The sequence below is a fragment of the Bidens hawaiensis genome, unplaced genomic scaffold, assembly GCF_021521415.1.
Source record: "Bidens hawaiensis isolate Kalapana, Puna unplaced genomic scaffold, B.hawaiensis_p1.1 tig00060020_1, whole genome shotgun sequence".
NCBI lineage: Eukaryota > Viridiplantae > Streptophyta > Magnoliopsida > Asterales > Asteraceae > Bidens > Bidens hawaiensis.
In genome coordinates, this window is record NW_027500819.1 from 6,407 (window position 1) to 32,780 (window position 26,374).

At 34.5% G+C, this 26,374-nt stretch overlaps 2 protein-coding genes across 2 annotated transcripts; both read left to right on the forward strand.

Annotated features, from left to right (window-relative positions):
* Nucleotides 1-8,093: 8,093 nt before the first annotated feature.
* Nucleotides 8,094-11,813, forward strand: LOC143602890 (U-box domain-containing protein 13-like). Its single transcript, XM_077079863.1, has 4 exons — nucleotides 8,094-8,398; nucleotides 9,128-9,244; nucleotides 9,348-9,806; nucleotides 10,448-11,813. The coding sequence occupies exons 1-4, from the start codon at nucleotides 8,123-8,125 to the stop codon at nucleotides 11,546-11,548; spliced, it is 1,953 nt and encodes a 650-aa protein (XP_076935978.1). The 5' UTR covers nucleotides 8,094-8,122; the 3' UTR covers nucleotides 11,549-11,813.
* Nucleotides 11,814-16,145: 4,332 nt separating this feature from the next.
* LOC143602892 (zinc finger BED domain-containing protein RICESLEEPER 2-like) lies at nucleotides 16,146-17,712 on the forward strand. Its single transcript, XM_077079866.1, has 3 exons — nucleotides 16,146-16,495; nucleotides 16,592-17,062; nucleotides 17,163-17,712. Exons 1-3 carry the CDS (start codon nucleotides 16,146-16,148, stop codon nucleotides 17,710-17,712), a joined length of 1,371 nt encoding a protein of 456 aa, XP_076935981.1.
* Nucleotides 17,713-26,374: the final 8,662 nt, after the last annotated feature.

Consider the following 26,374-nt stretch of genomic DNA (forward strand, 5'->3'; position numbering starts at 1 on the left):
TGAAACTTATATTTTACAAACTTTAAAAAACTAAACTTAGTTGCATTTTAATTATATGCTTTTTAATTCTAGAAAACTTGTAACTGTTATCTACTTTAAATAATTATAATGAAAAAAAATACAAAAAGTTTCCTTTACAAAGAATTATTTTGTAATTTATTGACTTTTCTATTATCAATTGCAGGTAAAAGTATTTGTACTTGTTGGAAAAATTTGGAATGTGAGAAACGAGAAAATCTTTAAAGAAAAACCGGTTAAGATAGAAGATATAATCGGGGATATAAAGTGGAAAGGATTTCTTTGGTACAAGTATAAGACAAAAAATAGACATAAATTGGACAAAGTGGTATAAATCTTGTTCATATAATTCTTTTATGGGTTTCGTTGGTGGCTTCTCTCTGGTTGTGGATGTTGCTCTTTGGGTGCTTGGTTTTGTTTAAAAAAATTTTCTGTTCAAAAAGAAAAAAAATTTGTAACGTCTGTTAATATCATTGGCTTAGTTGGTAAATGCTAGCTATGCTAAATGCCTAAATGTGAAACAAGGGGACGTGTTACGATTTGTACCACACATGTGACAAGGATTTTATGAGAATATTTTAGGGGTTTTGGTTCGATTCTAGCAACTGACAAGTATATGCCACTAATTGTAAAGAACATATTATTTAGGGATTCAAATTTGGGTAACGTGAAGATATATATGTGATAAACCTTTCAGAGTCCTTCGTTAATCGAATACACCAAGTCCGTTAAAGAAAAACATTATAATTTCTTTAGTATGCTATGGTATTCTATTGTCTCATCAATAATAATATACTTTTAATTTGAACTGCCAAGAAGATATTTTCTAACAGCGCCTTTTTAAAAATCTAAAGATAAGTTTTATCTTAACTTTTATTTTTTATAAAGTCAAATTGAAAAATATCTTGTATTGGTGAGGTGTTGCTGCAGATATAATTAATTATAAAGATCCTTTTTCCTCAGGAAAATGACATAAAATATTGTACAAAAACGACCCCATGACTATGAAATAATACTTAATAAAAATAGAAATAAGTTATTATATTATACTGTTCATATTATACTGTTCATGCGGATTGAGACGCTTCCTGATATTACACCACAAAGTATTTGTTTTATAGTCGGATATTTTTACCCAACAAGCATTATATTTTATTTATTTTACATATCAAATTCAAACGCTAATAAGCTTATGACACAAAAAAAACTTTCAATCAGAATGTAACCTAAACCGTTTAAAATTGAACCGGAGCCATTTAAAATTGAACCAAATTATTTTCTCGATTCGGCTTTAAGCCAAACCAAATTAGGTATTGGTTTTTAGATCGGTTAGGGAATTCAGCTTGATTATAACCTATCAACCGAACTACAATCTTAATATAGCACAATCACATGTAGCCAAATTCAGCCCTATTATAACTTGACTACCACGACTTAATATGCGATGAGGGAACCCTAACACTTGAGATTTCAAACAGTCTAGACGTTGAGGTAAACACTCATAAGCTATTGATGTCCTCGAGCGGTTGAGACCATCTGTTGCCTTCAATTCTTTTGTAGTTTTTGAGCGATCTATTTTATACTTGATAACTCAGACTGTCTTGTATTGCAGTTCAATATATTTACTTTTATTTAAAACTAAAAGATAATCCTTGTAAGTGATTAATGATTTTGTTTCGGATTTACAAGGGCTTTGTATTTATTTATTTGTTATTAAAGGTCTTGCAAATATATTTAACATGTTTAGTTATAGTTATTATCCTTCCAAGGGGATAATATTATGCAAATTTTTGTGTTTAAATACTTGAAAAAAAAAAGTTGTTTATTCATCATCAAAGTTTGGTTATATATTTCCCTTAAGACGATTTAAAAACTACTAACGTAGTAACGCTCTCTTTTATTTGTCGTGGTCCAGTTTTGTTGATCTTTTGGGCTAGGTCCATGGTTCAAAGTCTTTATGGATTCATTCATCATGCCAAAAAAAGTTATTATTGGGTTGTATTGGGCTCAATGACTGGGTTATCAGAACACAAGTTTGGGCTCTGGACCAGACTTAAGAATTAAATGTGAGTCTAGTCACTAGTGATTGATTAAGGCTAAATAGGATTTAGTAGTAAATTTTTTTCTTGTTTTCCATGCATTTTCAAGTTATGGAAGATTTAAAGAATTAAATGTGAATGCTCTAACAGAGTTGGTGATAATAAATAATGAAAATTAAAATTAAAATAAAAAAACGTAAAGAATGTTTAATGTGATTTCTAAACCTTAAGAATGAAGCCTGAAAATAGAGACGGACGTAAAAAATAATTTTATCTTTATACTACTTTCCTTATTCAAAGTGCCATCAGTCAAATAAATAAGGCGAAAATGTTTTTTTTATAGTAGAGGGGGATAGCTCAAATTTAAAATTTTATTGGGTGACTTGGTTTTCTTGCGGCTTTTAAATATAATTCTGCGGTTGATTTTAGTCAATTTTGTAAACATTGTACATCATTGATCATTAATGTCGAGTTAAGAAAACTTGTTCTAAGTAGAAACATTTTCAAGAATATTGTCCATTATTCTTTTTTTTGGTACACTATTAGAAATGGTTAAGTTAAATATTTTTGGGATGAGTGTATTAAAAATCCTCTTCTTTTAATGCAATTCATGTAAATACATTTTTGTTTTTGGCTCCCTTTGTCTGTACGGCGCCTGGTCCCACCACAGTTTTTCAAAAATGGAAAATGAAAAATGAGAAACTTGCTCTTAACTAGTTCCTTATACTTTAGAATGCAATAGATGAAGTAAAGAAACCATGAATTTGCTGAGCAATCAAAGAGGACTAGTTCAAGCTGAAGTCCAAGTCTCGAAGATAATAGATTCAGAGTGGCATGCTTATGTGTTCATAAGTATCTTGTACAGCAAATACATATTCAAATAGTAGGAGATTGTTGGGTCTAATTATCAATTATGTATATGTTGGATAACGAAGATTGTAATGTATAATTAGAAACAATTTATTACGTTGATTTTGTTGATTAACTTGCGTACTTAGTAAAATGTCATTATATGTAAAGCTGATCATGAGTTGGTCATCCTAGACATTTTCATTAAGATTGATGTCTTCGGTCTCTAAAGTTATTAAAATGCTAGAGTTTGTAAAAGCTAACAATGTGTTGGTCATTTGAGACAGTTTCACTAAGTCAGTGTTTCGGTTTTTATTAAGATTGTCTGCAACGCTAAAGGTCATCATTCTCATATGTAGGTCTATTATTCTCACAAAAGAAGGTTACATGGATAACCCAGTGTGGTATGAAAAAGCTAATGAGGTGAATGATTATACAAAGTTTGTGAATAACAACGTCATTACTTTCAACATGGGAAATATGAGATATAGGAGATACCTTCATTTGATGAGAAGACTGTGACAAAAAAGGATGATTGTGATGATTGATGAAAGAGAATGTTCTGTAATCGATGTCGATCTCATTGATAATTCTCCTAATATAATTCATATTAATAATTTAAACGATGAGTACCACAAGTGTAGATAATTTATGCTTATGAATAACATTTCGCAAAAACTTAAATGATTTGAAACAAAAAAAACTTTTGATAAAGCTTTGTATTGATACCCACCTTAATCACATTGAGGAATTTAGGTTTGTGTTTGATGGTTTTGATTTACTACGGAATATCAATTTATCCTAGATGACTAGATTAATAGGTTAGGATCATAGTGTATCCTTTGATCTATATGTCGCTATGTTGTTTGTCTGGTTTCAATCTGTAATTGATAAAATTTTGAAAAAGAAATGTACATTTAAATTTAAACTTTATTAACTGTTTGATGACAACTCAATGTATCAGTTATATCACCATTTTTCTGTGAAATTATCCTAAAAGCAAAATATTATTAGAAGGAAAAATACGTATAGGAATTAGGAAGTGTGATGTTTATTTCATTACTGAAATGCGAATTACAAATGAAATACAATGAATGCTACTCAGGAAAAGAAAACGTGATCAACTTACAACTTTAACACCTATTAAATCAAAACCATCTAACAAAAAATCTAAATTCCTCCATGTGATTAGGGGTCGGTATCTATACAAATCTTAAGTTATTATGCATGTAAATAGAGTTTTTTTTAAAAAAAATTATAGGATTAAACTCTCTCTATCTTTATCAAAAGTGTTTTTTTTTGGTTTTGTTTCAACTCGTCTAAGTTTTTCTGAAATATATACCATAAGCATAAATCTTCTACACATAACGGTAGTCATCGTTTAGATTATTAATAGAAGTTTTATGTATTAGGGGATCCATCAATGTGATCGATATCGATTACAAAATATTCTCTTTCATCACAATCATCCTTTTCCGTTACACTCTTCTCATCAGATTCAGACATCTCCTCCGTCTCACATTTCCGGGGTTGACAATAATGAAATTCCCGTTCACAAACCATTTTATCACCATTCACCTCATTTAGCTTTCCCAGACCACTCCATAAATGTATCAAGACAGCAAGACTCATGCCATAATGATTCTATACTAATAAAGTAACAATACAACTTTGATTTTATTTGTTTAATTTTTTACATATATATATATATTTCTAATATATATCTTAGTTAAAAAAGAAAATGAATTTTTTACCTTATGAAATTTAAAAATGGTTTGGACTGAGTTGCTAATTGCGTTCTACATGCTAACTACCAGCCAAGTAGTTTTGGGCCCCGTCCACATGCTGTAGGCCCCAACCACTACAATCGGTGATTTAAATAGAACCCAATTGTCATTATTTAAGATTTTGCAATATTATTTATATTTAACCCACCAATAATATCTCCACGTACTTTATTTTTTTAACAGATTATACCCATTCTAAGTTGTAACAATATTTTTTAAAAGTTTTAATTATGGTTATAGTCGTAAAAACTTGAATTTATTTATAATAATATTTGGATTTAAAAAAGGGGTTATTGCTCAATTTAGTTATGTGCATTATTCAAACAGGACTCTAAAAAAACCCAACATTGATTCGTATTAAGTTGAACAACAAGGTCAAATTCGGGTTTCAAATATTCAAATATTTGTCATCCAGATTGACGAATTTGATCTTGAAATTTTATCCGAATCTATAAATATTTAACTAAACCGGTCCAGTTATTCAAACTTGAATTATTGTTTATTTTATTTATTATATATACATTATTTTATCTTATTTACCTTTTATTTTTATCAATATTTCTCATAAGGTTATTAAAGCAAACTGAATTTGACATTTTTAAAATCGAAAAACTTCAAGTTTGGAATGTAAATTGGTCCCTAATTGTATTCAAAATTTTCATTTAAAACCCTAAAAACCCGGTGATTGTATAATTATATAAGTATGCATTCTGTTGATTAATTATTGGCATAATTCTTTTTACTTTTAACCCTTATAGTTTTCCTCTTTTACATGTTAACAAGATCTTTTTCATTCATAACCTCAACAATTTTCCGTTTTCAACTTTGATCTTCAATACGATACATATTTTATAAATTTTTTATTTAATGTTTCGGTCTAAATTTACGAGTTAAAATGCTATATAACATACTTGTATGGTCCAACTTTAGTTTATAACATTCATAAGAGTAGTTTAAAAAAATAAAAAATGAATGTAATTACTTACTTAAAAGTCCATGAAAGCACAAGGTCAGTTCATACCTACGTGGCTACGTGACAATCAACACAAACTACACAGGCATCATCTTACTATACTAATAAAAAAAATGTTTAAGCTTAGGTGTCAAGCTTTATATTTGAGGGTTGACCAACCATGTAGTGTTAGTACTTTTTTAAATTTCTTGCAAATCAACATATGACGTTTCTATTAAAATCATGCTATTTTAGTACTTTTCGTTAACCCCGTAAGTTTTTACCATTAAATTAATTTATAAGTATTTTGAGAATCACAAGTGAAATAACGTACTTTATATATTTTTCTCATTTGACAAATCCCGTTGTAATACACGGGTTCAAAAGCTAGTATTTTATGTAAACATTTATTTAATCTACAAGTATTTTATTTCTATAAAACACATTTTTATATAAAATATCGTTATCAAACACGGACAAATTATGAAAATTTATAACCTTTAATAACTAAACACAATACAATAAAATAAAATTATCATATATTATTAGTAGAATAACAATTTACATTAAAACTACAAGAATGAGACTCATGTATGGACTGAATAAATAATAGAATTTGAATATTTAAATATGTCTATATGCTTGAACAATCAGTTGGAAAAAATGTACTTTTTTTAATACGTAGTTATGGTACTTTCTTTTTAATAAGTTATATTTTCATAACTCAACCTTTCTCAAGTATATATAACATTAACCAGTAGATAAGTATAGTTTAAATTCATAGGAAATTATCTAGTTTAACTTTCATTTAATTATAAATTAACTAAATTATGTAATGCATATAAAAATTGAGCATGACTTCTTTACACCCGGGTGAATTTAATGAATTGGATAAACCATCTTAATTTCTGTCTCAAAGGTTCGTTGCAGATTCACTTGGTTGTCTTGACTTCTATGCGGGTAATGTAAAGGCATTAGTTTTGCAATATGACTCTTAGTATCGGGAGTAGTTTATTCGAAGATATCGATTATTTCTCTCTGTGTTTTTTTTTGTTTCTTAATTTTTTGGTTCATAATAGTTAATAGAGACAGTAAGGTTATTACCAAACGGGTTAATTGGTTGTAAAACCCATTGTTAACTTTATAATTGTTTTTATTTCTGACTAGTATCTTAGGTGTGTGTGTGTGTTAATATAATTAAGCTGCTATATAAAGATAAAAGGAAGAACTAAAGTTAAGGTTTGGTTAATAGTAAGGAACAACAAAGTTAGTAAAGAAAGGCCAAGATACTTTTGGGAATCATATCCATTTCTATTTCAACTCTATATTTATTCCAACCTAACAAACCAAAAGCCTAATAAGTCTAATGACAAATATAGCCCCAACATTGAATCTTATCCATCTTCACACTTCAGAAACAGTTTTTAACCAAAATTCTGTCAACTACAATAGTCAATGCACTAACTACATATTACTAAACCCATCTACATGTTTCTTCATATATGTCAGTCAAATCATACCATACGTGCCCTATAACATTATTCATATCATACAAGTTCATATAAGGTTATATGAGTAATATGATGCGTGATCCATATATTAAATATGAGGTTTATTATTACGAGAACAATGAAAAATGATATTACGCTAAAACCAGAACACTAGTATGGATCTGTCAGCAACAGTTTGGATTTTCAAGTCAATCAAAGCATGTTTATCTTATTTTTATTATTGGTTCTTTTTTAACGTCCCGTTTAGTTCTTCTACGACTGCAACGGAGTATTGTACATTAGATTTTTTCATTACGTTCTCTGTACAATTCATTACTAAATATTAATTAATTCAGTTATTTAACATCTAAAACACGACATAAACCAGTAAGTGGTGTGTGAATAGTATGAACAGGTTCACATAGTCCGCTTTTAAAATACCCAGCCCGACTTAGGGGCTGTTTGGTTCATTCAGATCCAAATAAGCATCTGTCCCATTCAGCAAAATTCTGAATGATTCAGACCTCATTTTAACAATTCAGATGTTTTAATAGTTTAGAACCAAATAGTCTGAAGTCTGAATAAATAAGATGCTTACATCTGAATGGTTTCATTTCAGATATAAACAAACAACCCATTAATCCGAGTCAACTCAGTCACTAAACAAAGCGAAAGCCAAAGCCATTTAAGGTGAAAGAATCATGGTTGCTTTCTCACTTCCAGCTAACACTTGTCAAAAAAACAGAATCATCATCATCATCATCATCATCATCATCATCATCATCATCATCATCATCACCCCTTAACTCAACCACAGTTAACCAACCATCCATCAGGTTAAGTTAAGCTCACACCAGCCGCGCCACACTCTCACAAAAATCCAAAGCCTACCTCTCTCTCGTGACATCATCATCATCACACACCCTTCCTTTGTTTCTGTTCACTTTAATATATTTTCAGATCTCATTACTTAGCTGTGTTATTGTTATGGCGGATGAGGTAGGGAGGATTGGAGTGATACTGAAGCTGATTGATATCGTCAACGAGATATCTGCGATATCGGATTACAGGAGTACCATACGGAAGCCGTTTTTCAACTTAGCTAGGAGGCTTAAGCTTTTAAACCCTTTGTTTGAAGAGATTCGGGATATTAAGGATTCCGTTTCGGATGACTCGTTCCGATCTCTCGTTTCGTTGATGCAGGCGTTGGAATCCGCTAAGGAGTTGCTTCGATTGGGGAGTGAAGGGAGTAAGATTTATTTGGTATGTGTTTTTGTAATTGTATGATTTAATTTAGTAATTGACTTAATTTGGCGTGGAATTGAGTCATTGGTGACCTAGGGTTTTGAATCTTATTGAATTTGTGCATTTGGAAGATTTAATTGTGTAATCTACAATCCTAGGGTTTTGTAACAGTTTGTTTGATATCTATTGTGAAATTGTGTAATCTGTATGAATATTAAGTTGATTCAGATAACAAAGATTACTGTCTGCAATAGGACAATAAGTCTATAGCACATGCTTCCACCTTCAGTTTCTTGATATTATTGGTCAAATAATGTGTAACAGAGTGACTGATAAATGATGGTTATTATGCATGTTGATATAGCTTTTATGGTAATCGGTAAGTACAGTTATTCATATATGGTACATCTTATGCTACAACTCAACTGTCAATGTCAATGAGAAGAACTCTGAGAACTATTTATATGAACTTGTAGATATAATACGTGATACGTGCACACTCAATGTTCTAAACTGAGGAGCATACGCACGTGTGTCGGATCTTTATGTGTTTGCTAAATTTATCGTCTATAACTAGTTCTGCGTATCTAAACCTATAACACTTGTTATCTTACTATGCTTTGTTCGAACACGTGACGTAAGCTGCAAACTTTATCCTCATTTATTGAAACAGTCGTTTAGTTTTAATTTCTTATATGATTATTAAACATGGACGTAATTACTTAAAATGAATTTTCATGTGCGCAGGCTCTCGAGAAGGAAGAAATCTTGCAAAAATACCAGGAAGTTACGTCTCGTTTGGAGCAAGATTTAGAAGGCATTTGTTTTGAGAAACTTGACATATCAGATGAAGTTAAAGAACAGGTGAATATTATATTGATATTATATAATTACATAGTTACAAAAATAAATCATGATTACATTATATTATACATTTACAACAATCTTATTTTTGTGTTTATATCAGGTTTCACTTGTTCTTGCTCAATTCAGAAGAGCCAAAGGACGAACCGATGCACCCGATGTTGAATTAAGTGAAGATCTTTCATCCCTTTATGATAAGGGCAGTGACGTGACAGCAGATCCTTCTGTTTTAAAACGGTTAACTGAGAAGCTACAATTAACAAGAATTAATGATCTCACACATGAATCAATAACATTGCATGAAATGGTGATTGCCAGTGATGGCGATCCAGGAGAAAATATAGAAAAAATGTCAATGTTATTGAAGCTCATCAAAGATTTCGTGCAAACCGATAACAATCCAAATGCAAATTCCCCTCCCGGTGAAACTTCCGCTCCATCAAATTCAAACAATCAAGAAACTTCATCAAAAAGTTATAAAAACATAATCATACCTGATGATTTCCGTTGCCCGATATCGCTCGAGTTAATGAAAGATCCCGTTATCGTCTCAACCGGGCAGGTAATTTACTAACCCTAACTTCATTTCTCTGTTTATGGTATGTAAATAGGGCTGAAGCCGAACCGAACGGGTCCTTGTTCATGTTTGTTTGTGAAGCCTTTATTGGACAAATGAACAGTTCGTGAACACAAACCGGACGGAATTTCTTGTTTGTGTTCGTTCGTTAAGGACATGATTTTGTTTGTGTTCATTTGTTAGTTTCATAAACAAACACAAAAACATATATTAATTTGACAAATAAAATTTAATATTCTTAAACTTAAGTATTAGACCTAATCACTCAAAATAAATATACATATAAATACTAGGGTTTCTAGTATACAAGTTAGTATGATAAACTAATAAAAATTTAAAAATATAAAAAGTGTAAATTTTAAGATACTAAACTGAAAATTTAAAAAGTATACAATATAAAAACCTTTAATGATCGAATATAAACAAACTTTCATGAATGAACGTAAACGAATGAACACAAATGTTCATGATCACAATTGAACAAATGTGGCTTATGTTCATGTTCATTCATTTAATCAACTGAACAATATTCCTTGTTCATGTTCTTTGCTAAATGTTCGGTTTGTTTGGTATGTTTACAGTCCTATGATATATTATATTTGTTTAATATTCAACGATATGTGTAGACATACGAGCAAACATGTATAGAGAAATGGTTAGAAGCTGGCCACAAAACATGTCCAAAAACACAACAAAACTTAACGAGCACCGTTCTCATACCAAACTACGTGTTACGAAGTCTTATTGCGCAATGGTGCGAGACAAACGGTATAGACCCACCACAACGCGCGGGGCGGTCAACTTCCGCGTGCACGCCTGCAGAACGGTCCATTATAAACGTCCTCCTAACCAAGCTCAAATCTGTTAGTCCCGACGATCAACGAACTGCAGCCGGTGAAATCCGTCTCCTTGCGAAACGTAACGCGGATAACCGTGTGGCCATAGCCGAAGCCGGTGCCATACCGCTCCTCACGCACTTACTAACCGCACCCGATTCACGAACGCAAGAACACGCGGTAACCGCTCTTTTAAACCTCTCGATTTGTGAAGATAATAAAGGAAGCATCGTATCCTCCGGTGCGGTTCCGGGGATCGTTCAAGTATTGAAAAAAGGTAGCATGGAAGCACGTGAAAACGCAGCCGCCACCCTTTTCAGCCTCTCGGTAATCGACGAAAACAAAGTCACGATCGGTTCGTTAGGAGCAATCCCACCGCTCGTGTTATTATTAAGCGAAGGTACACAAAGAGGGAAAAAAGACGCTGCAACCGCGTTGTTTAACCTATGCATATATCAAGGTAATAAAGGTCGGGCCGTGCGTGCGGGTGTGGTCAGTACGTTAATGGAGCTTTTGACCGAACCACAAGGCGGGATGAAAGACGAGGCGTTAGCCATTTTAGCTATACTTTCGAGCCACCCAGAAGGAAAGTTGGCTATCGGTAAAGCAGACGCGGTTCGGGTTTTGGTTGACTTTATTGGGTCTGGGTCTCCGAGGAATAAAGAGAATGCAGCTGCAGTTTTGGTTCATCTTTGTTCGGGTGATCCGAAGTATTTAGTGGAAGCACAAGAGCTCGGAGTGATGGGGGTGCTGGTGGATTTGTTGCATCACGGGACCGATAGGGGGAAGCGAAAGGCGGCTCAGTTGTTGGAGAAGATAACGCGGTATACCGAGCAACAGAAGTTGTCTCAAACTTTGTCTCAGGCGATTGCAGAAACGGAGGCGGAATGACGAATGACCGGTTAATAATCGGTTATTATTTTGTTTTTATTGATATTGATATTGATATTGATATTGGTAACAGTATTTGTGTTTGTTGGTATCCTTTTCAATGTTGTTTTTTTCCATTGAAATGTAGAAATTAGGGGAAAGGTGGAAGATCACCATCCCCCACCCCTTGGTTTTTTAGTTTTTGTTATTGTTGTGTTTGATGCAAACAAACAAATACAAGGTAAAAAGATGTGATCTGACTCTCTTGTTATTCTCACTTTTTTATGGAAGGCTATTTATTGTCTTGGTTTTTTTTTAGATCTTAAAAATATGGTAGTTGAATGATAATTGCTTTGTTTTTCAGCTCACTTTCATTGATGGTATGTTAAATGGGCGTTGCTATATGACTATACACGCTATCTTGTTACATCAGTCATTTTATCTGGTATACGGGGTGTATACACACATGTAAATATCTCTTGGTATTTACATGTGTGTACATTTCTCGTCCTATACAGGCGTATACCATCTAATCAAATACCGCGGGTCGGGGTTTAGACTCGTGAATTGTTTAACAGTAATGAATCAAATACCGAACTCATCTCTTTAATGGAGAATGGTATTTATAGAAAGCTTAAAACACACATGTTAATAGACAGACCTATGGAGTAAGTTTGTTAGTATGTGGCCTTTCATCTTTGAAGAATCAACATCTATTGATTGGTTGAGTAGTTAATGCTATCTATATAAAAAGTTTTTAGTAGGGCTGTCACTTTTACCCGAAACCCGAACTCCAACCCGAAAAAACTCGTACCCGAACCCGAACTAACCCGACTCGAATAACCCGAACCCGAGAAAAGACTAACCCGGACCCGAACCGAAGTAATTCGGGTTGGTTCTCGGGTTTGATTTATAAGATTTGGGTCAACCCGAAAAACCCGAATAAACTTTTTAGTTTGAAATTAAATATATTTTTATGTATAGTAGGCTAAGTCTTAGCCACTAAAGTTATCAGAATCTGTCTCTAATCGGTTGTTGTCATTCTAACTATTATGGATCGATTGCTTATTGTTAATTTATGTTTTCTGTTTATTACTAATAACAATCGTAATCGAACGACCAAGCACGCCCGATTAAATACGATTATGGTTCGAGTTCTGTTGAATTGTTTTATCAAGTTATGTTAGTTTATTATTTGATTATTTGTGTTATAAGCAAAGAAGAATATGTTCGTTTAATTTTAGGATTGTTTTTTAAATTTTTTTTGGTTTTGTGTTTTATTTCTAGGATACGCGAAACCCGATTAACCCAACCTGAAAAAACCCGAACCCGAAAAACCCGTGAGAGATTTGGGTTGGGTTGGGTTTCAGGTCAAGATTTAAAACTTTGAAACCCGTAGAACCCGGCCCGGAAAACCCGAAACCCGAAAAACAAACCCGAAAAACACCCCTAGTTCTTAGCATTGATTTGAGGGTTGTAAAGTGATCGGAATTTTATTAATTCTATACACTATCAAAAAAACCGATCATTGAACCGAAATTGAATCGGGTTGAAACCGGTTTGGAACCGATTGAACCGTAGGTTCAGAACCGGTTTGTAATTTTTTCCATTGAAACCGGTTCTAAACTGGTTAACCGAACCGAAACCGGCTAAAACCCAAAATGAAACTGATTGTAGCCTGTCAACAAACCGGTTTCAACCGACCCGAAACTGATCATAAACCAGTTTTGACTTTTGTTAACCAAACCGAACCAATTTCAATCTAAACCGGTTTTGCGTTTTAAACTGGTTTGTGCACCTCTATTCACATATTCACATCTATGTTTTTTTCATAAAAATGTTCACCTTTTAAAAATCTTCAATATTCAATTCTCATGTATATTCATAATCATTTAAAAATATCTTTTTTCTTTATCGTTTTTCACTTACAATCACATTAAAATATAGAATATGGGATGACTAGTGAACCCTTAAACATGGAGTTTCAGTTTTTCATAAATTTGGATATCGGAACGGAAACTCCAATGTATGAGTAAAAATTAACAAAGTCTCATATTTTCTTTCTCATGCGGTGATTCGTAGGCAAAGATGTGTTTGTTTTAAGTAGGAATTGGATTGCAAGATTAACCAAGAGACATTGCATTCCTTTTACCGTAGCCTTTTTTTCAAAAGTGTTTATGGTACCAAATTATTACATGAATGCTATTAAAAACTCTGCCTTGGTACCCGCGGACTCCTCTACTTGGTGGTTGGGTGCATAACTTTTGCCTTGATGGTTATGACTGACCACGGGTTTCAGCAGGCTTGGTGGTCGCTGCGAAGCTCTACCAAGTGAAACATGGTGTTCTATAGTCTAACCCATGTTGCTCGAGCGTTGGTATTAGGTTCAAGAACGCAAACCACCAAGCAGGGCCGGCTCCGAAAATTGAAAAAAAAAATTGGCCCGAAGGTGAAAAATATTTTGGCCTTAAGTAAAAAGAGGATTTTGTTGGGTTTAAACAATTTAATTTTTAATTTGGCTTCCTTGGTTATGATTTATGATTTGGGTTGTATAAAAAATATGCTTAAACATGTCTCAAATGAGACTTGAACCCACAACCTTTGGGTTGGAAGTCATACCCCTTTGCCACCAAGTTAGTTATTATGTAATTAAGTTTAAGCATTAAATATACACATCGTTTTTCATAAAAATATATAATATTTTTTTTTTAATTTCGGGCCGAGCAGGTAGTCGGGCCGGGCCTATGGCCGTGAACCACCTTGCCATAGGCCATGGCCGGCTCTGCCACCAAGTGGTGCGAGAGAGTACTATAGATCCATTAGGAGTCCAAAGTGACAATTTCTTTCCATAGGTTATAGCCTTCATCGATTTATGCGTAGTGGTGGCCGAAGGTACCAAGGCAAAGTTTTCGACTATCCTTTTTATACTTTTTATACTTTTAGTTTATGTGATCTTTTGCATATGGGCCTGTTGTGCTTATATATAGGAGCTTAATGGATTATAACTAAGGCTAAAGTGCAAGAAGAATAGTTGGGCTTATGGCTCTTCAGCTGGATTGAGCTGAAGATTCGTGTAATGGGCCACAACTTAATTATTATAAGTATTTTAGAGAAGTTCTATTGATTCATTCATCAAAGTACAAAAAATCCGGTTTGGGACCGGTTTTTGGCAAACCGAACCGAACCGGTTTGAGTTTAAAATCGGTTTCACCCAAATCGTCGCAAACCGCTAGTTTCAGGACCGGTTCCCCTTCAAATATATCAAATCGGTTTTAAAACCGAATCGGTTTGAGAAAAACCGGTTAAATCGGTATTAAACCAGTGAAACCGGTTTATAAACCGGACCGAACCGGTGTGACCAAGTTGGCCTATATTTAGGGGTGTAAGCGAACCAAGCTGCTCGCAAGCTACTCGAACTCGAGTCGGCTAAAAGCTCGAACAAGCCGAGCCCTAATCGAGCTCGAGCCCGAGCTTGAGCCTGAAAAAAGAATCGTTTGGTTATCGAGCCCGAGCTCGAGCTCTTAATACAAAGATCGATTGGGCTCGCGAGCTTTGTCGAGCCTGGCAATATGTTAATATATACCTGTGTATATCCAGCCCAAAATAAGTAGGAAGTAGCCCAGCCCATTTTGTTTAAGCAAATTATTACGTTTACTCTTACCCCTTTTAAGCCGCCTCTAACATTTAACCCTAGTTTCTTTACAGTTTTACAGAGGCAACTAACAGACGATTCACTATCATCATCAACGGTTATCGTCTGATTCGTCTCTTCATCAATTCACAGGTATTTCTCATCTTTAATTCCTTATGTTTATCCTAAAAGGCAAAATGTATATTTATTCTTTTTCAATCAAGTTTCGTATTATTGCAGTATAGAAATTTCATCACTTTATTTGAATTTTGAATTCCCTGGTTGTTATGTTATACAATAATACATATATGGACTTTAATTATGCCATTAAAAATTGCTTACAACAAATATTAAACATATACAATAAAATAAAACCCTAATGACAATTTACTTAAATGTATGAAACTATGGATGTTATTAACCCAGACATATATTTAAAGTGATTGGTTTCTCTGGGTTATTTATCTTAATCGTTTTTATAGTTATATACACAGGTTTATTAGTTTTTGTTAAATGTTCATGCATTAATTTGCTTGTACTTTTTGATGTTTTAGCTGTATGTTAATTAAAATCGCAGGCGAAATAAATATAGTTAGCCCAATGCAAGGCTCAACATCAAATAGCGGGCAACAAGGAGATGAGCAACAATCATCAGATTACATTAATGTTGACAATGAGGGAAATCCAAATGAAACAAATGATGAAAATACAAATGAACCAGCGACTTAAGAACACGAAAATACTGAAAATGTGAATGATGGTAACAATGATGACTTGGAGCTAAAGGGTAAACAAAAAAAGAGCTCGGTTGTATTGACTCTAAAAAATGGAACACAAAAGGTTAAATGTCTTCATTGCCACCAACTTTTAGCAAGACAAAAAAGCAAGTCCACAACAACTTATAAACGACACATGGATAGTTGTACGAAACGCAAACAATACTTGAGAACTCAACAATTGCTAAATTTTCAACCAGTCAATGTAGACATGGAATACAACAAGTCTCCTCCATTGATTCCACTCGATGGGAAATATAATGCCAATAAGATGAGGGAATCTATGGCTAATTGGGTATTGGCAACTGAGCAACCATTTTCTATCGTGGAAGATGACATGTTTGTATACATGATGAAAACAGCAAATCCGATGTTTGAGAGGATTAGCAGGGCAACGATAAAGTCAGATTGCTTTAAGGTCTATGAACATGAGAAAAAAAAGTTGAAAGCTCTCATAAGTAATGCTTCAAATATTAGTTTAACAACTGATTGTTGGAAGTCATCTCATCAAAAAATTGAGTATATGGTCATCACTGGACATTTCATTGATCAAAACTGGAGGTATGATTAAAGCCCTTTTACTTTATTTTATTTATCATATTATATCTTTTGAATAAATTATTTACTGCATTTGAAATTTGTAATTATATAACACAGATTGCTGAAACGTGTGCTGAGTTTTGTTCATGTTCCTCCTCCTCGTACCGGGCTTGATATTGCCGATGGCATTTATAAATGTCTAAAGGAGTGGGAAATTGAGCGGAAGGTCTTTTCTATTTCAGTGGATAATGCCTCGTACAATGACAAAGCTGTGAGTACTTTAAAAACAAACTTTTCTAGAGTGAAGAAACTTCCTTGTGGTGGAAGGTTATTTCATGTTAGGTGTTGTGCGCATATACTTAACTTGTTGGTCAAAGATGGTCTTTCTAGGATTGAGAATGTAATTGAAAATGTTCGTGAAGCTGTAAAATATATAAATCATTCGGAGGCAAGGCTTCAGTCATTTTCTAATGTTGCACATCAACTTCAAGTGCATGATAGAAGGTTATTGATTGATGTTCCAATAAGATGGAATTCCACATACGATATGTTGTCATTGGCTATCAAGTTTAAAGACGTTTTTCCAAGGTATATGTTAGTTTACTTTATTATTTATTTTTTATGTTGTTAGCTTTTGTTAAATTATATCTTACGTATTTTTACTAACTTTTAATTATGTTATTATTAGATATGCAGATTATGAACCGCATTTCAAACATTTACCCACCGAGCAAGATTGGGAAAATGTAGCAAGTGTTTGTGAAGTCTTGAAGGTTTTTAAGGTGTGCACGGCAGGAAGTGATTATCCAACTGCAAATTTGTATCTTATAGAAGTATACAAGATTAAAGAAGCAATAGACAAAGGAATATTATCTGAAAGTAAGTTCATTCGTGATATGACAACAAAGATGAAGGAAAAGTTTGACAAGTATTGGGGTGAATGCCACCTACTAATGGCCATAGCTGCAGTTTTAGATCCTAGGTTGAAAAGGCGGATAATTGAATTCTGTTATCCAAACATATATCCGGCAGACGAAGCTTCAAAAAATATTCAAGATGTTTTAAACGCACTTGAACTTATGTACGATGAGTATTTGGAGATGCATGATGCGTCAATAAAGGAAAGTGCAAGCTATAAAAGTGGATCTTCCAGAGGGGGCACTAGTTCAGGCGCAAATGAAGTCTCACATGGTTCAAGATGGGATGCTTTTGGAGAATATATAAAAAATCAGAGGTGAATACACCAAGTAAATCTGAACTAACAATGTATTTGGAAGAAGGTGTACTTCAAGGCAATGAAGGAAGGAATTTTAATGTCTTAGATTGGTGGAACATTCACAAGCTAAAGTATCGTGTTTTATCAAAGATGGCAATAGATTTACTTGCGGTTCCAATTTCCACTGTTGCATCTGAATCGACATTTAGCGTCGGGGGAAGAGTTATAGATCCATATCGATCAACATTGACGCCTAATACTGTCGAAATGTTGATATGTGGAGGGGATTGGATTAGGCAAATTTACGGAATAAAGAAGAAACTTAAGGTTCTGCTCTTATAAAACCTTGAAAAAATATTATAAATTGACATTTCATTGTTTTAATATATTGAATTTGTTTATGTAGAAAGAGGAGGTACCGAATGAGGTTTTACTACCTAGTGGGAAACAAAGCTAAAAAAGTTACACATGATCTCAAATTGCTTTATTGCTTAGGTCAAGATTATTTGTTACATCTTGGTTTGTATAGTTTGTGGTTTAACAAATCTCATTTATTGTTTCATGTTTAATACATTTTCATCTTGACTCTCGGGTTGGGAGGTTAGCACTAAATTTTACGCTATAGATACATGTAAAGCAACTGATTCCTATGTCATCCGTTGTGCGCGTTTGTGTAATTTTGAGATACTCTATGTTTCTTGCTGCTTTTGGTTTCTTAAGTTCTATACAAATTGATGTTTGGGGTGAGGGTATGTGTTAAAAAATGTTCGATTGCTTTATGCTTTCACTAACAAAAAGTTTAAAGCATGCATACAACTCCCAACAAAAAGTCTTAGGATGACTCAGGCCGGCTCAACGAATGCGAATGCCTAAATCGAAACAAGATTTTGTAGCATTTTCATGACATTTGTTACGAAAAAAGTTGATTATTACAAATTTTAAACTTATAACCTATACTTTAGTAACAACCAAGCATACCACTACATACATTACTTTTAGTTTACTTTACTCATTTTAATAAATCTATATATAATGTTTTTTGGACTCAGATGTCTTAACTAAGTGTAGGCCTAAAGTTTAACTTGTTTTTGCTGTCCCACGAGCCACCTCTGAGATGACTTAACGAAACTACATAAGCTGACTAACTCATAGTTAGTTACAACTAAATTTCACTAAGTGTTTATTATTGACTATATATCTTCTTAAGTGTACATGGTTAGCTTTTAGAAAGGTGGGCATCTCCCTAATGGTATACATTGCTCAACCTACTGTCAACATGACTAATTATATACAGGTGTATATTACAAATGTCACAATCAAACCTGTCTAGATAGTTCGAACCGGAGCTCTGCCTACCATATACCCGAGTAAAGCTAAGGCTTGAGGCCTTCAACTTGAAAAAACCCCCAAATTTTAAAAGGAAAATTGGTTTTTATTGGTCCCAACTATTTTATTTTTGCTGGCGCTGATCCCAACTATCATTTTGGCTGGCAACGGTCTCAACTTTCACATACGTTGAATCCACCAGTCCGCGACTAACGGAGTACTAACTCCGTTAGGTAAAATCTAATGTGTCGTCCTAGTTGTCAAAAGCCTGATGATATGGGCATCCTGTAACATCTCGGCACCATCGTCGTCATAACCACGAAAACCATTGTCACTATCGCCACCTGACCATAACCGTCACCACCACTATCACTGTCTGGCCACCACCACCGTCATCAGCACCCTACCACCGCTGTCACACCCCGACCAAAGGCGGAACATGCCGGGGCATAACGTATTGATTGGACAGTAGCTCGAAAGACACTAATTAAGGTGACAATAATTATTTAATTCATTAATATCAAAACAAGTACACAAATTCAATAAACAGAACAATTACATCAAATTTATTGTTTGGATAGATATCCTAAGGTAAAAACTAATATCTTCAATCTTGATCAATGTAAATTACTTGTACCTGTAGCATGTATAAAAATAGAGTTTGTCAACACGAATGTTGGTGAGAATACATAAGTTTTAGTTGAGATACATATATAGATAAAAACTACAATTCATATGTAAATAATGAGTATTACAATTCTTATGAAAATGTAAACAATTAAATAGATGTGGACCCGTTATTATTGATACGAAATCAATTTACTTGGGTAAATGTATGATCATACTAGATGAGGATAGATGAGGATGAGATTCCAACCACCAAACATAAAATAACCAATTAAGCACATAAAGCATTATCATAGAGCATGCAACAATCACACATAAACATATATTGGATTGTGTTTTGAATAGATGTGGAAATAAAAATGAGTAATTTAAATAGGGTATACATGCCACTCCCAAAATTATAAAAGATGGAAAAAAGGGGGATATGTAAACTCACCTGATAAGTTGCTAGATGATGCACACGAAAATTTTAAGGTTGAAAAGTCGTCAACGCGAAGGCTACAAAGTAATTAACACGTATTAAGACTAGTTATGGTGAATTGATATGCGTTGTGTTTTAAGTTGTCGTTATAAGATGGTTTATGGTTCTCGAATTAAAATTTTATAACTTGAAAATATATGTTCTAATAAAGTATAATATCTTCAGTTTACTCTTAGACGAAAAATAAACAAATGAATAACAATAACAATAACAATAACAATAACAATAATAATAATAATAATAATAATAAACGTGGACATGCAGATGCATGTGACTATGTGAGAATAGTTATACTAATAATATTTTAATAATAAAAATTAACCTATACATTCAAAAGGTGTCTTCAAAACCATAACCCAGTTTCTCAAACTCTTCACAATTTAAGTTTCAAAAAATCATTCTTGATATAATGTGAACGTTAGAGCTTTTTATTAAGAACAAGATAACAGCGTAGCTCACCGGAAAAGAACACGCGGCAGTGGTTAAAACTAAGGAGGTCGGTTTAGTGAGGGGAAAGGATTTGTGAGCGCGGTGTGCTTAGAAGCGAGCAGAAACATATGATTTTAAAGGGTTAAAACGCGTTAGACAAATTTGGTAAATTCTGGATTTTAAGCGTCAATTTGAGCGGGAATCAATCGGAATTAACGCGTATAGTGACGTAATATGTTGTTTATGCCATTATAGGATTGATAATTACCAAAAACTCGAGTCAAATGCGTGATTTTCGGATCAACAGAAATATAAGGGAAGAAGGCTCGTTGACTTCGTTATACCAAGAAGAACAGCGAGGAAGAAAAGAAAATTTTGAAGAATTGGCAAGACTAGTCCCTGTGGTTTCAAATTGATTTATAAATGGACTAAAACTAAAACAACTAATAATAACTAATAAAGTAATTTTCTTTTATAAGTGTCAACAGTTTTTCTTTTTACAAACTAGGCAATTGTTACAAATGATATAATTGAAATCGACGGGTTAATAACATAAGTAATTAGTTAAATTGAATGTGACAATCAATGGCAAAATAAAAGTTTGAATAATTAATGAGACAAAAGAGAAACTAATAATAATAATAATCATCATCATAATAATAAATGTGTTGGGTTTCGAATTTGAAAGATAACGAATGTTACAGTATTCACAACTTTTTGAAAATTTCGTCCCGAAATTAAATAAAAAAAAGAAAAAAAAATAACCTAAAGAGAGAAAATAAGTATCTTGATAAATCCCATTTTTTACATATATAAATAACACGGACTTTCGAGTGACCCGAATAACGTTACAAACAGAAAATATGATAAGAACACTTATATATAGGATGTACCAGCGGCGTATCCACCATGTCCTTATCACATCAATATTTGTATCGTTACCCAAATCACCCTAGGTTCCGAGTTATGACACACAACCGTATTTACCATGAGTTCCATGCGAGGACTTTGATAATTATGCGTGCACTCATAATTATTTAGGTCGTCGCATGATGCACATAGTTCGTCCCGTTGTGTGGGTTCAAAAGACAAGGTAAATGAAAAACTTTTTAAGTCGATAAATAAATGGAACTATCTGAGCAAGAGCAATAAAATAAAAATAAATAACTAAATAAATAAATAAATGAGTGAAATTTGATTAGCATAAATAACTAGTAACAACTTTGCAAAATAAAACAAAATTACCAAGTTAATCGTCAAAAGTAATAATAATTAAATAAATAGATAGAGGGAATTTTGAATAGAAGTACTTATGATGACAACAAAATTCACGAATAAGTATTCATATAGACAAGTTCACATGATTAGAGAAATATAATAACATATGGGGCTCGAAATCAATATTATAAAATCGAATGAGAAAAAAAAAAATGACGTGAGAAGGAGGTGAGTTTGGAGGGTTTGGGTAGTCATGCATTAAAATATTGAAAAAAATTTGTACATGTGACTCCTATTAGATAACTATGTACAACACATGTTCATAGTCCCGGTTTCCAAAACGTTTGTAGGAAATCGGTCATAGGTAGTTTATGATACAAATACGGTACTATTAGATAACTACGCACATCACCATGCACATAGTCCCGGTAAATAACCGGTCATAGACCACTTAAATCAAGATAATAGATTGCGTAACAATAAATAGTGCAATAAACGACAAGATATGAATAATTGAGAGATTGAATGCCATTATAAATAACCAAAATTCTCATTCATAACAAAACTAGAGGTTTAATGAAGTCAATACATTAATTTTAAATGAAAAGAAATTAAAAGAAACGTCTTTTGCGTAGCATGTCTTCATAAAGGTTTAGGCTTAAACTTAGGAACCGTTGATGTAACAGACTTGTCCTTGAGCACCTTGAGTAGCTTGGTTAACTTGAGGTTGATTGATTGGTATTTGGTTGACTTGAATTGGTTGAATGGGTTGGGCTTGAATTGCTTGGATGGGTTGAGCTTGAATTGGTTGAAGTTGATTTACTTGGGCTTGGTAAGCTTGATATTGAGTGGTTTGAGTTGGGTATGATTGAATTTGGTTCATGTGTGCGAGTCTTGGGCATGCATTGCGAAAATGGCTAGGGTCTCCACAATTGTAACAAGCTCTAATAGTTGAGGGTGCTTGAGTAACCGATTGAGCATAAGGTAAAGTTTGGGGTTGGGTAAGAGGTGAGGTATATGGTTGCATTAAAAGTGGGTTGCGTTCACGACATGTGGTAAAGAGGTGACCAAATCGATTGCAATGGGTGCACTGTCGACACTTGAGGTTAGGCGAATGGTGAAAGTTACATGTATCACATAATGGGTGGGGTCCTGTGTAGGGCTTCTTGGTGAGTTGGGCTTACGATTGGGCCAAAACATAGTTTTGAGAATTGGACTTTCTTTTATTGTTGCGGTAATGGGGAGAGTTGTTGTTATTGTGCTTGAAGGATTCGGGCTTAGAAGACTCGGGTTTGGGAGATTCGAGCTTGGGTTCTTTGGTGGGCTCGGATGCAGGCTTATCATTGGGCTTCTTGGAATTTTTCCGCGTCAAGGTTCCGGCCTTAACGTGGTTTTCGGTGAGGGTACCAGCTAAGGTGATCGCATCATGGAGCGTTTGAGGGTCACAACTTAGAACGGAGTCTTGGATTTCCATAGGCAAACCCGAGATGTACTTGTCGATTACACGCTCGAGTGGAGTGACCATGTGGGGAATGAGAAGGCTCAGTTCATGGAAACGATCGTTGTAGGCGATGTCATTACCACTTTCTTGTTTCAAATTCCAAAATTCCTCTTCCAACTTCCGAATCTCATGTTTCGGGCAGAATTTCTTGAGCATGAGTTTCTTGAGGTCATCCCATGGCAACCTCAGCGCCAAGCGTGCGCTTCTCACCGTTCCACCAATTGAGGGCATTCTTCTTAAGCTTGCTCGAGGTGTAATTGGTTTTCTTGTCCTCGGGGAATTCACAATGAAGGAATATGCTCTCAATTTCTTCGAACCATTGGAGGAAAACGGTAGCACCGTCGATACCGTGGTATTCGGGCGGGTTGGCACCCTTGAATTGTTTGAGGGGGTAAGCAATTGGGTTCGGTGTTGTGGATGATGTATGGGCATTCACATTTTGGAGTTGAGAGATGATTGTTGGGAGGGCTTCCACGATTCCCTTAGCGATGCGGGATGACATGCTACGGCCTGAGTTGCTGGTGCGACGGTTACGGTTGATAAGGCGGGAAGAAGACATGCTACAATGACGACACGTGAAAGATTTATTATGTTTTGGAAAAAAAATTGTATGTATAACTATGTGAAATTTCGAGTTTTGTGAAAATTCATGAGAATACAAAATAAAATTTTAATAACCTTAACTTAGGGTATTGATGAAATTAATAATATGAGAAAATATTCATTCTTAATAAAAAAATATTAGGGAAAAATTCTCATCATTGATTTAAGAGTGTGATCGTCACATGACCACGTTTGATACAATGAGGGTAGCAGATTCGGGTACGTTTGGTGTGATATGCTTTGGCCTAATAAGTTCCACACCCTTACCGAACACTCCAGGAAGGCAACCAGGTCTCGCGGTTGATTGAGATTTATGCGCATTGCACTTCCTTAGGCTCGCAAGCCTTGGTGTCAAGAGTTCAGTAAACAAGTGCGTCCCTTTTACAATTACTACATATCCGTCCCAGGAATCATCCTCAAGGAGAGGGGAGTAAAAAGGCGGGATTTCTTAAGGAATTTCCCATTTAAAATGGTCCTGAAGTTTTGAAACCAATTTTGAGAGTGAGGCATAGCCCGGGATTAAGTGTGTGATTTTGTGTACAAGAATAATATTAAATCATTAAATAGTATTTAAGCTACTACAATCAATAATATAATTCAGGGTGCAAACACGTAAAGGCATATCACGTATAGGGACCCTAAGCATGCTACTAGGCCGTTATATCTAACCACCTATCTTATAGCTTTCGTCTCTGATACCAATCTGTAACATCTCGGCCTCTCATACCACCAATATTGTCCGCTTTGCCCTCGATGGGTTGCCCATCCGGGAACTCACGGCTTTGTTTTTGGTTGCCCGGGTAGAGACTTCCCAGGTGGTCACCCATCCTAGTACTACTTCCACCTAAGCGCGCTTAACCGTGGAGTTTTCATGTGCTCCACAGCCAACTAAGCCCAAAACGCGTTGGTGATGTTAAGAGGCAGGACATTACTTATGAACCAAGGATCTCTCTTGTCCACGGCCGATGTGGGATAGCCTAAGAGTGGGACGATGTTGTGTTTGCCAAGGGTGTTACACATCGTACGTGGACCGACTGTGTATTATAACCAACGATTTATACTTAAACATTATACAAACATAAATTCTCATATTATACAACCCTAAATCCCCAAATTCTCTCTAACTCAAGAACCCTAATTCTCTCTTCAGTCGATTGAAAGACAAGCCATTACATCTTGTTAAAGCTTCAACAATGATGGGATAATCTAATGGGTCTGTGTGAAACACTCGTAAATTCTTACTGTCACCAATCGTGAACTTCATCTCAGCTGCCAAGTAATTAAAACCCACAAATTAAACAACAACGAATTGGGAAAATGAAAAGTAAAAAAAACAAACAAACGAAACATGAGGCTGATTGCAGCATGAACAAAGAAGCCTCTTTGAAGAAGACGATGAACAAGTGCAGACCCAAAGCATCCGCCAACATCCATTACACAAACCCTTTTGAAATCGAGCGAAGATCCATCGAATTCAAGTGAAACCGGAGTCGATTGAAAGACGAACAAGCCCTAATATTTAATAATGGATAGGGTTCTTGAGTATAAAACGTTGGTTCTTGAGTTAGAGAGAATTTGAGGATTTAGGGTTGTATAATTTGGGAATTTATGTTTGTATAATGTTTAAGTATAAAACGTTGGTTATAATACACAGTCAGTCCACGTAGGATGCCCATGTCATCAGGCTTTTGACAACTAGGACTACACATCAGATTTTACCTAACGGAGTTAGTATTCCGTTAGTCGCGGACCGGTGGATTCAACGTATGCGAAAGTTGGGACCGTTGCCAGCCAAAATGATAGTTGGGACCAGCGTCGACAAAAATAAAATAGTTGGGACCAATAAAAACCAATTTTCCATTTTAAAAGCATGTATAACCTAGGTTTGATACCGAGAGACATAGAGGTGATGAGGAGTAGGAAAAGAGAGTACTTAGACGAGCTGGTCAATGTACATGCGTGCAATGGGAATTTTAAAGGTTTCCAATTCGGCCAGTGATGTAGAAAACGAGGAAAGTAGGAGGGGTGTTTTAATTTGAAAGAAAGGCTAGTTAATTAAAGGGGGAAGTGTCACAACCCCTTAAACGTGAATGTCATCCACTTATTTATTTATTTTTTTATTGACTCATTTTTGTTAACGTTGTTGTTATTATTATTATATACTATCTATTAATTTTGAACTTTGTGGATAAGATTGGTGCATCAGGTATTGTAGCAAATGCTTTGGTGCATCGGTGGTGTCTTGGCTGCGGTGTTGGGAGACGATCGTAAAAGGGTGGGCGACGTGGTTGACCTACTGTTGCCGGGTGTATGATTGGAAACCCTAGGTGACGGTGGTTGGTACCGGTGGTGTTTATCAGTGTGCTGTTCCATCTGACACTAAGTGGGGTGATTTGGTGGCCATGAAAATCTCTAATTGCAGACACCCTAGAAGTGATGTTGTTTCCTATATGATCTTTTGAACTGATGTCGTTAGCCTTAAATATGGAATGTCTATGC